The sequence below is a fragment of the Fundulus heteroclitus genome, chromosome 2 (assembly GCF_011125445.2).
Source record: "Fundulus heteroclitus isolate FHET01 chromosome 2, MU-UCD_Fhet_4.1, whole genome shotgun sequence".
In the NCBI taxonomy this organism is placed as follows: Eukaryota; Metazoa; Chordata; class Actinopteri; order Cyprinodontiformes; family Fundulidae; genus Fundulus; species Fundulus heteroclitus.
This window is the reverse complement of record NC_046362.1, coordinates 23,508,937-23,521,299: the sequence shown is the minus strand read 5'-3', so window position 1 is coordinate 23,521,299 and position 12,363 is coordinate 23,508,937. Positions and strand designations below refer to the sequence as shown.

The following is a 12,363-nucleotide window of genomic DNA, read 5'->3' as shown; positions in this document are numbered from 1 at the left end:
TGGTGTTGCAGGAGGGAGGTCGCAGTGTTCAGGTGGTGGCCGTGTCGCTGCGATCCTCCTGTCAGATGAAGCGCTTTCTTCTGGTTGCCGGGTTGTGGTGGGAGCTTTTATTCTCCTCATATTGGGGGTGATGCATTGTATTGATGCTGTGGATTTGCAGGGAGTGTTTTGAAGTCAGCCTGGGGACCTGCTGGGTCCTGATCCTTGTCTGCCCCTTGCTGCTGTTACTTTCTCTGTGTCTGCAGACTCTTGGGCCTGCTCCCAGGCTTGGTGGGGCTGTTCGCTCTCCTCATCCCTTTGGGATCCCATTATAACTTTAACTTCAGACAATATTTCCCTCCACGTCTGTGCAGACATCTATAGAGCTATATGCAGACACGCCTGCAACTCAATGAATAACGTGTGCACAGTGCATGTGTGCGGATCCAATCCCATAATTACACGTAGTCACAAAAAACGTTAAGGAGCTCTGAATCACATAAAGGCCAAAACTACTCTTTTTTATTTTGGAAATACAGCTATGATCAACCTTATTCAAACCCCTGGCAGATTTAGATTACAAATTACTTTCATTCCACAAAGAGTTTTGGATCTGATAGGAAATGACAAAGGCTTCTCGTAAAAGGTAAAAGGACAATGTTCAAAGGGTTTCATTTTCAAACAATATAATTTCCTATATTTAATTAATTTTTTTACATTCAAACTGGATCAGCATGTACTAAATTATTTACACAGTAATCAATGGAAAAGACTTTATTGGCGTTAGAGCAATAAAATGCTTCCTATGACTGCTTACAAGCTTTTTGCTTATCTCCACGGGTGTTTTTGGCCATTCAGCTTTTGCAATAAGCTCCAAGTCTTTGAGGTTAAAGACCTCCTTAGGGTCTTGACACAACTCTCGGTGTCTCTGCATGCGAGCCAACTGGATTCAAAGACAAGGGCCGTCCCCTGTTGAGATTATATTTAGCTTAGCTAAACAACCGCGTTCCACTCTGAGTTAGAATTTTCAAAGCAACCTTCGCTTTAGTGGCTCTAATGCATATATTCAGGAAGTAGAAGAAGAAAAAATTATTTTTAATCAGAATAGCCATGCCGTTGTTGAATTGGCGACCCTCAGACATAAATTATTCATACTGAGGAAACGGTAGATATCTCCTCTCTGTATTTCTTAAAAGCATTCGTCGTTGTTGTTTTTCTTCTCCTGCTCGTGACCAGACCTGTCATTTTCATCATCTGCTGTGTTTGATGCCACCCTCTAAATAGTATCGCTGTCCCTGTCGGCGTGCGCAGTCAAGCTGGTTGCAAAAATATGAGGTGGACCCAGACTTCAGCAGAGAACCTGAGCTGACCCCAGTGGGCGGGTACAGATGATGACATTTAGGTCACAAAGGCTTTGAGGAAAGTACAGCAGACTAGGAAGCACAAATTGGGCCTTTCAATCGCTCTAAATTTGCACAAATGTTGGTCAAATTAAACAAATTGTTTAAATCTAAACCTGGCAGAGGCGTGAATACATGTAAGGCTAACTGTTTTTCTTCTCCAATTACATATGATCGTCATTGTCTCTTGGGTTCTACCACCCTTTGCTCTGTCTTTCCTTTCCTTTCATGTATTCTTTTTTATCCTTATCGTCATTATTTTTAGTCCCGCTGTACACTTTGTTGGCTAAAACACATGTCATCTATCACACCTTGAATTCAATAACTGGGTAATAATTATTTTATTTTGTAGAGAAAATCAGACACAGCAGAGGAACCAGACCACCATGCTGTTTTTAAAATAAGGTCATCTTAACGATACTGTTGTGGTAAAGCTACTCCGTCAGCTAGGCTGCACTGCTTGTGTGGCATGTCTGCATGTTCTTGCTTCTGGGATTTCACTGAATGTCAAAAAGCTCAACTCACTTGTTTTCCTCTTAAGCTCATGTACGTAAGTTAAATGAGTAAAGTGAGTTTTTTTTTTATATTTTCTTTTAAGCTCCTGCTTTCAGCAAAGCAGGAAGACTTTTTTTTTAAAAGCCGTCTTAACACTAAATCAGCCTTATTCATCTTGTATACCCGTAATTACATGCCTTGAAAGAAGGATCCGTTTTGCATAAAACGGAGCAATTTTAAGGCAGACACTCATTTGGTTTATATGAGAGTTTGTAGCAAGAGATGTAAAAACCACCTCTTAATCACAGCATTCAACAAATGAATTCAGACTGGCTTGCTGGAGGATGGTATCTCTATATCAGTGCTGCCAGGTTTGGCCTTTAAGCCGGAGCCGCCCGTCTGGACGGCTCGCAGACAGCGCTGCCTGCAGAATATGCCCGCAGCCCCTGGAGAGCCTTCTATCCTGCTGCGTCTGCTCTTCTTGCTCCTCACACACATCCATCCCGCCTGCTCGGCCTGTCAAACCCTGGGTCCCCTCCAGCCCCAGCCCCCCTGCTTTCCCTCCATTGCACACCCCAACCCCACCCCCTCCTCCTCCAGTTCCCTCTCTCCTCTTGCGCTTCACTGGGCTTATGAAGGTGAGCCCGTTCCCAAGTGGCACAACTGTACAGATTGCAATGCTTCCTGCCCAAATGGTGGCTGCTCTCTTGTGAATACAGCCTTTTAAAAAGTGTCCGTGTTGTTCCTCGTCTTTCTCTTTATTCATCTTTTGTTTGGCTATTTTCGTCCGCTACACCTGACTTACTTCTATATGTCCTTATTATTTTGTCCCTACGCCTCTCCCAGGTCCGCTCTCCTTGACATGACAAGCAGGGGCGCCTCAGACTGCTCGATGTGTCACCTAATAGCAAGACTAATGAAAAATAAACCTCCCCTGAGGTTTAAGGGCAGTTTGGTGACAGCTGTCATCCCATTACTTGTCCCTAAGAGCTCCTTTATGAGCAGGACATGAGCAGAGCAATGACAACAGTATTAGGGACGCTTCAGACAGCTTTTATGTAACTTTATCTCTGAAGGTCATCTGTGTTTTGATAATGTCCATCTGAAGATCTGTGGCGAATGCTTCTTTTCAGAGCAAGTTTTTTTTTTTTCCCCCTCTCTTTAGAAACCTAATCTCTGGGTTAGCTGAGCACTTGGACATTTGTTGCTGTGCAGAATTAAGAGTATTTTCATCATTAATTGATCTTGCCATAAGGCTACTTAGACATTAGTACCACTTTGGGATTTTAATGCCTAAGTGGAGACAGATATTAAATGTTTTATAAGCAACATTAACTACCATTGGTTTCGCTCCTGTTAAAAAAAAAAAACTGTGAGTTGATTTACAGTTCATGTCAGGAGTGAACATCCATCCACTCATCCTGGCTATGAATTTCACAGTTTAATGATTTATTTAAACTTCTCTTGTTTAGAGCACACAGATGCAGTTTCAATAATTCTCTTTTTCTTTAAGCAAAAATTAGGTGCACAAGTTTTGAGTTTAATCAAAATTATAACTGCAGGCTCAAACACCTGGGAATAATTGTTATAAATGTCCTTCTAGCAGTAAACCATCTTATTATGAATTGGCAAGTTGCTGGCATAATTATGACTCAATATTTGAACATTCATCTTGGCAAAATTGGTTGCACTTGTTTAGATTCATTCATTTCCTGCCACTGGGTTTAAAGCTTAGGCTATTCTTTGTAATTTTAGTTGAGGTTGAAGCATTGGGACGACCGTTCCAGGGTACAGTTTCTGGTTTTGATGAACATTTGAGATCATATTGCTGGTACACCAGTATACTACTGGTGTACCAGTTTGTATAGTTGTATAGTGTGTTATGTTATGGCGGTTGTACTGAAACAGCAATTTCCATCTGGGATTATTAAAGTATTTCTGATTCTGTATTGCAAGGTTATCATCGACATTAAATAAGAGAGCGCCATGCACCAAAAGCAACACCTTGATTAAACATGACTGAAATAGGCAGCTACCCACATGGTCAAGACTAGAGCTTTCTAGAGAAAAAGTTGTGTGGTCAGAAGACAAAATCCATCCGGCCTCAGTGTCAAAAAGTGTGTCCGGACGAGTGAAGGCGGGGCTTTCAAACTTGAGGACACTGTATTTATTATCATGCTGTAGGACTGTTTTACTCCCAGTTATACTGGGGCATTGTATGAAATGGATGGAATAGGGCTGGACGATATTTTAAAAAAGCATATTGATAAAATAGAAATCATATTGATCGATATCGATAATTATCAACAAATTCAAAACATATATTTTAAGTGCAGCCCTGGCAATTTTATGCTGTTGCTTAGCAACCTATTTTTAGATAAAGAACAACAAACACTGAATTCAAGCTCAAACCTTTATTCAACCAACTTTTTGCCAAAACTGAAAGTATTTAAAATACGAAAAAGAACACGTGCTCTCTGAACTCTGTGAAGGGGGCGGGGCTTGGTTCCTGGGTCTGCGTTGTGATTGGTTGGGAGGATGTAATGACTGTAATATTAACCCACATCATAGGTTAGAATGTATAAGAAAGGAAAAACTGTTATTCTATTGAACTTTTTATTGACCCTTATTTCTATCATCGATATTCGTCTATCGATCGATATTTATTGTCATTGAATTATCGCCCAGCCCTAGGATGGAATATTAAATACTTGGACTGCAGTTTGCTGGTTTAAATCTGGGAGAAACTGATTGTTTCAACAGGATAATAATCCATAACAAACACCATAGCTGGCATTAATTGATAAAGCAGGGAATTGAGAAAGTCAGCCTTTGACAGCGTTCAATTTGACATCAGTTTGAGTCACATTCTCTGCACATTCTCCTGTGTTCCCATGCTCTTGTAAACAGTGTTATCTGCCCGTCCTGTTGCTGCAGGTAAATTCACTGCCTCTTTGTCTGTGTTTGTGCAGGTTTTTGGAGATTATTATCACTTCAGGCACCATGCCGTGGAGAAGAGGGCATTGTCAGGCCACAAGGGAATGAACATCAGATTGCAAAAAGAACCACAGGTAAGACTGCTGTCAGCTCTCTCACAGTTCACCGTGGCACTCCTTATTGGCAACAAAAAGCCGGAAGACAGATTGGATTACACAGCGAATGTGTATACATCACCAGAGAAAAGGATGCCAGCATCAGTGACAGCTTGTCAACCCTTTTTTTTTTTGTAGTCCACACTTGTCTCTCCATCTGTCCTGCTGACACACTTCAGGGCACCACATAACTGTAATTATGCTAAATAGGAATAATTTTATATTTGCTCAACCTCTTTTTTGTGCTTTAAAACCAATGTTCACACATAACTGAAGAGAGATTATAGAGATTATAAAACAAGCATCTTCTAAATCATAAATTGAATCTGTGATTTGGCATATTCATGTTTAGTATGAGCAATATATCTTTCCAAAAAGCACAATAGCACCAAGGGAAAGGAGGGAAGTTATATTTTTCTTCTCCTTCTTACCAAGGGCCAGAAAATAAACCTATCAATGTTGTATATGTACTGCTGCAGCACAAGAAAAAAAAAAAGTCTGGAAGTCTCCCACTGTCACCAGCAGCATGTATTGATTTTATTTCTTCCTCCAAAGAGTATTACATTTTTCAATTTCAAAAATTGTTTGTTTTTCTAGTTTTACACATTCTTTTAAAAAAGCAGCCTTTACTATTCAAGTCCAACATTAAGCACAAAAAATACCAACAGTTTAGATTGTACATTAATTTTATTTTCCAATAATCGTAACATTGCTATTTTCTCTATTCAAACTGCATGTTTACCTGGTGTTGAATTGGCTTAGACCAGTGCTTCTCAAATCTTTTTCCTGCCCCCCTTATAAAGAAGAAAATATTCCCCTCCCCCCCAAAAAAGCACCCCTCACTGTCCGCCGCGACTGTAAATAGTATGATTTATCTATAAAATTATTATAAGACTTATAAAATTGTGTGAGGTGTATAATGCAAGTAGGCCACACCTCTGCTTAACGTTGTATCCTTATTACCATTAAAGAAAACAATAAATATAGATACTCTTACAACAAAGAATAACTTTATTAACATAGTTTTTAGTATCTAAAAGAAAAAAATCTAAAGAGTACTTGCATTTTGCAAAATAAAAATAAGAAACAAAATTTCTCTGTGACTCCATACTTGCTGTAAATATGTTCATACTGACATATTTACAAAAAAGTCGATCCTCACACGGGGATTTTTCCATATCACAACGTACATAAGCAAAAAAGTCTTTGTTGCCTTCAGTTGCATTATCGAATTTTAAGGCAAAACATGTGTCTTCAAGTTTCTCAACCAGCTGTTCTTGAAGATCGTTGGCAATGTCATTTACACGTCAGGCGACAGTATCATTGGACAGTAGGATAGTTTTTATTTTTGCGCCACTTGCATCATCCAGCAAGATAGATACCATGTCTAATGCTGCAGTCAGTATGAACTCCTCTGCTAGTCTGGGGTATGTTTGCGCAGAGCAATTTAGTACGCCACCTTATATGATGGCAACAATGCTCACTGGCACAAAGTGGGATGATTGTTGGCTGTATTCGGCACATTTTCACTGAAAAACTCAAGCGGCTCATCAGCGTTATTGGGTGTAATGTCTTTAAGTGACGCCTTCATTTATTTGTCTTCAAGCTGTCTGCTACCAACATTTTTAGACACTAGTTGAGAATTTCTGGCTTAGGCTTCAACTTGGGTTTATCCAGGGGAAGTTGCCCTAAGAAAATTAGGCAGATCAGTTCACTGAATTGTCACTGTGTTATATTTATATAAACCCAACTGGTTCCAAAGAAATGTATATCATCAACTTACTCATCTTGAATAAACTTTTTCGACAAATGTTCATCCAAGTCATTATAAAATCAGTTTAGACAGTTTCAGCCTAATAGGTGGTTGGCAGCACAAAACAGCCCGGAAAATTGGGTTGAATCTTCAACGTATTGCATATTTTTTATGTTTTTAGGTCTTGTGCATGTTCTAAATCAAAACAAGCTAGTTCCCATTAAACATATGAAACTAATGAAAACTACTTAATTGCTCTTAACATCAATGTTAGAGAACCTAGTAATTAAGATTCCTATTAGGAAAAATATGCTTTTTAAATTGGCTCTGTGGCCTTGCCATTAGCGTTCTTCAGTTTAAGAGTGCTAATTAGATTTTTAATGGGTTGCACAAGTGTGGCTCTCTTTACAGGTGGAAAGATGTGCTTGTGTGTTGTGAGGATCAATGCATATTGGAATCACCTGAATGCCCCCTGCCTTAGTTCCTTTTTTCAGCCATGTTATAGAGACTGAATGTATAGTTAAAGGCATTCACGAGGCCCCCCACAATACCTCTTCCATTTTATTTGGGACTAAAGTCCATAGATATAAATATGTCACAAAACATAGATTCAGGTTTCATTTTTCTCTGCACAGAAAACAATATATCAGTATCAGAAAGAGCAGAACCTTGGGGATAATACAGTATTTGAAATTTTGTGTATGCATTTTTTGTCAGATATTTTTAACAGTGTCTTGCAAAAGCATTAACTACCATTGAACATTTTTAACATTTGATTGGGATTCAACCACAGATGCACTGTGATTTCATGTGATAGCGCCACACAAGGCAGTGCATAATTTTAAAGGAGTTTTGGTCAATCAAAAAAAAACCTAACTGCTCTGAACTATGTTATTGTAACAGACTGTTATAAAGATTAGGTGGTATTAATGTTTTTTGAGGCACCTTAAATAAGAAAAAAATAATTTAAACAGAGATGCTGGCAACATTTGTTAGATTAGCACAAATGTTGTTATGTGTTGCATAAAGTTTGTAGTTTAATTATTTAAGTCTCTTCCTGCTGTCAGTGAAGGCGGACGCTTTTCTGCACCTCTCCTGCTTGCCTCTCTATCTGCATGTTGTGTATCGCTCATAGCCTTTTTCTGCAAATCATCCAAATCGAAAACTATGGATCTGATCAGCTGGTCGCATAATTCAATTGATAAAATTTTCTCAACGAGAAGACCAGGCAGGGGGGATCCGAGCTGCAGGGACACATCCTGCCAGATACACCATAGATTCCTGGGGAGTTTGGAAGATGATGCGTCTGTGTATTTTGTCCATCGAGGACGTGGAAGACGTGTACATAATTGGATTTATGATAACAGGATTTCTGATATACTTGATATATCGAGAAATACGGAAGATCTCGCCGGCAGTTTTGGCCATGGTAAGGCTGCTGGGAGGGGTTAAACCGGGCTGTGATCACCCAGACTAAGATGCTTAGTGAACAACACCACAAGCTTGATGCCATACTTGCACAGTATTGCCCTTAAGCTGGGGTTGAACTGAATGGTAAGACCTCAGGGAAGTTTCTAGCACGATTTATGGCAGAAAATCCAACAAATTCGGGCCAGCAGAAACTTGAAGGCTGACACAAATCACACAGTCAGTCTGACACAAAACAATCTCCTTGTTATTGAATCTGGTGTCCTGACGGCTAGCTTTGGGCTAGCTATCTCAAATTCTTCTGGATGCTTTGCAAACAAGACTCTCTACTCCCGCCAGGACCCGCTCATGACACCTATGAACTCGAACAGTGCCCTTCTTAAATTGCTGATAATATACCATCTAAGACAAGGCTGGAAGATGGGGGGGGGGGGGGGGGGGGGGGGGGGGGGGGGGGAGGCAGCTGGAGAGTCCATACTGACACGGCATTTTTGGTTTTGACACAAACAGTTGAAGCCAGAGCGGTACAAGATGGATTCTCATGTGTCTTTGAACACACAAATGCCGTGAGAATTCATCTTGCTTGCAAGGTTAGGTCTTTGTAGCCGAGAGTATAAGCACGATGTAACTAAGGTAAGAACAGCTTTATATTAAAGAAAAAAAAAAAAACTCTGTACAGTATTATCCAGTGTGTTAAGCTTTGTATACCTAAAAAAAGCCACCTGGCTTTAGCATACAGTTTAGAATGACAAATGAGGTGACTCCAACCGGTAATAAATCTTAAAGGACTAATAAACGATATTTCACCACTAGGTGGTGTTTGAGCACTTGTCAAGATGTATGACAAGTCATGCCTCTTTCTACCTGCACTCCAGCTGCGACGCTGCCCTTCCCCCTCTCTTTCTTACTCATCGCCTCGTATGCTCATATTTGTCAAGGATAAAACCGCAGCAAAACAGCATTGCTTTTCGGATGAATATTTCTGGAGAAGTAAGTAACTCATAACTTTAAAATGCTATTAGCAACAGAAAATTTTTATCTGCTGGCAGTGCTCTCCACCAAGTTGCGCCAATGCTGTGCTACTCTGACGGTGGTATTTTAGGGCAGGAAGAGGCTATTAGCCCTGAGTGGCAGCTGTTCACATGGACGCACGCGCACGTATATGCACGTGAAGCCAGCCCGGCTATGTAAACAAGAGACTGGAGAACAACACAGAGAGATCTGGTGCGACATCATACCATAGTCCATCTGAAATATTCCCTTTAGTTCTTAACATCACTATTTTTTAGTGCTTTCCATCTAAAATAATGAAATTTTGCTTTTTGCTCCTTTAAAGGTAGAGTGATACGCTGTCAATAAAAAAACTAAAGATATTTAGGCTAGGCACTCACACACAGAAAATCACCAATGCTAAACAAAGACAGAAAGGTTGCCGTTACAAGAAGTATCGAGCCCTGGAGGAGACGCAGTATCAGTTACAGTAACAGAACCCAAATGTTACCCTATATTCACAGCCCAAATAAACAAATGCGTGCTTTGAAAAAGTTTTTTTCCCCCGTTAAATGGATCGTAAATTTTTAAACATGCACAATGTAAACACAAATGCAAAACAATCCATTAGCAACAACCTGATTGATCAAATTTAAAGGAGAGTAGAATAAAAGAAAAAGAGGAAAGTGTGGGCAGACTTGCTGCTCAAACGCTTCACCTCTCTTTTTCCTGTCGGCCCTTGCTATGCCTGCCGTGCCCAGTGTGGGCTGTGAGAAAACAAAGGAGAAAAAAAACCAGCGGGGACCCAAGATGCAGCAAACATCCCCCACCTCTACAAAACGCCACCGACCCAGAGAGTCCAGGTCGCTGTTCCTGCCCTGTTCCTTTGTAGATATAAATGTGCCATTAATTCTTTCTTTTGAGAGCCAAGCTTATGTGAAGCATAAAAACAAGACATGCTGTGTGGCAGTTTCTATTTTCCGTTTTTCCTACTTAAAACAAGGCTTTCACATAGCATACGGTACCTTCACCCCCATCTTCCTGGGTCGCTGCCCAAAAGACAAATTGATGCTAACATGTTAAAATATCTCTCAACCCAGGGAACTGCATTATTAGCTTGTGTACACACACAGTATCTGCCTTACCTACCCTGCTTTTGTGAGTGTGGTGGCCAACATCACAATGCTGCCATTTTTTACAATTGAAAAGAGCGAGGCAGAAATAATAATCACTCCTATAACTTATAAGTCAAGCAGCAACTGACTACTGATAAAAACATTTGTAGTTACTGAATGAGATCTGATTTTCCCATTTGTACCTCAGTAGTGGCTAAAATATTTTTCTTCAGCTTTTTCAGCCCCTGTCTGGAAGGTTGAGGAAAGTACTCATGTGGTCTGACAAGCACCAGGCCTTCCAGGCATATTACTAAGATATGGTGACATTTACTGTGGGTAGTAGTCAAGAGTCAGGGTGAAATCTTACTGAGCTTTCTCACACAGAGAAGTCTGTTGGCATGCTGTGAGGGTACTATAGCAATATTATTATAAGATTTGTTTTCAGGTCCCAAAAAACCAACAATGAGAAATCAATTAGGTTTAACGTGGGCAGTGGCAGATGCAAGGATTCTGTCATTGTCACTGGAAAGGGCTTAATGATGTGCAATACTCGGTTATAGATCGCTGTGCCGCAGCCGAAGACAAAATGCACAATGAACGAAGCAAAATTGCTGCCGAAATTACAGGCTCAATTAACAGTTGATGGTTTTCTGCTGCTAATATCTGTCAAGGACCAGAATTAATCAGCAAGATGCTATCAGAAATGTTACAGTTTAATCGTTTTTGTTTTGTTTTTCTAAGTTTGGAACAGGCAAAACGAGCAGCTTAGGAGTAGAGCCTGTTTCAAAGCTGTAGATTGGAAGCCTCAAGTGATATAAAACATTTTTTTACAACAGAGATTCCATGTAAGAAGTCAGTAGTTCAAGTTAACTCAGTAGTTGAACTCTAATCTATCAAGGGCTTTAGGTTTTTGCCTGGGAAACAACAACTTGCACCAAACTTGCCTCCACACCAACACAACCAAAAAGGAGAGAAAACTTGGCAAAGCATGGCTGCTGCCTACAAAAAAAAAGTCTGTGGCATGGGCGAGTGGGATTGCGCTTACGTGTATTTATTTAAGTGCATCTGTGTATTCATTTGGGTCGGTGAGACCATCTACTCTGCAGTAAGAAAGAAAAAAGGTTATGCTTCATGTGGTTTAAGAAAACAGATTTAGAAGGCAATAAAAACAGAAAGGCTGGATTTGGATTAGTCATTGCTAAGCTTTGAGCTCGTTACAGTGTTTCCTCCTCCTAATCCAGAAGCTGCATTTCACACAGCCACCATTGTCTCCTTTGCTCTGCTTCTGTGGCACTAGCATGCCGCTTATCACTGTCCCCTTTGAATAATCACGCAGTGGCAAGATGACATTGGCAGTTGCATAAGCTTTTACCATTATGTTTGTAAGCGCTGTTTGTCTTCTTTCCTCCGCACACCCGTCCACCCTATGAGGGAAAGAATTGATTTGTTTCGGGTTGGCTGCTGTTCGTTTTGCATAAAATATAGTCTAGGACAGTTTACTGCATACAGTGTTTGAGAGAGTATTTACATTACTCTCTCTCCTCGCTTCTTTTTAAGCTGTGCAGTAGTTTATTTCTAACTCCAGGAGTTCAGTATTTCCATTGTCTGCAATAGGCTGCAATGAATATAGATGGAAATATTTATAAATTTGTTATTGGCACCAAATCTTATAGGGAATGCAAAACTAATATCCCATTGGTTTATCTCTCAGCTCTCTTCCAATTCTCTGAACTCATTTGTAATATTCAGCCCTTAATCTAACTAGTTGCTCCCTGTATAAAGCCCTAAATATGAACTAGTGACAGAACAAAATACATACTTTACTCGTCAAAAGTATTAAGGCCCTGAGATGATGAGCACAGAATATTTTGTGGAAAGGTTAGTGGATAGAAAGGAAAGCGATAAATGAGAACTCATTTTGCGGGTAGTACACACAAAGGAGTCCCGTTCTTCCTTTTGATTACTTTGGATAACTTAAAAAACTAATTAAAACACAAGTTAAACTCATCTGAACTTAATGTTCAGTGTTCAGCAGACCATTTTTAGCCAATAGACAGAGTTTATTATTCCTTTTGGTATTAGTCAAGGTACGAGGGAGCCTACGTTAGTGG

The 12,363-nt window shown here is 40.0% G+C and overlaps 1 protein-coding gene across 2 annotated transcripts in view; it reads left to right on the top strand.

Annotated features, from left to right (window-relative positions):
* furinb (furin (paired basic amino acid cleaving enzyme) b) overlaps positions 1–12,363 on the top strand; it is a 182,075-nt gene that overhangs the window by 66,881 nt on the left and 102,831 nt on the right. For both annotated transcript variants that reach the window (XM_012853286.3, XM_021311003.2), the window contains exon 3: positions 4,847–4,945. In XM_012853286.3, the coding sequence (XP_012708740.2) occupies positions 4,847–4,945 (99 nt within the window). The remainder of the gene's footprint in view (positions 1–4,846; positions 4,946–12,363) is intronic.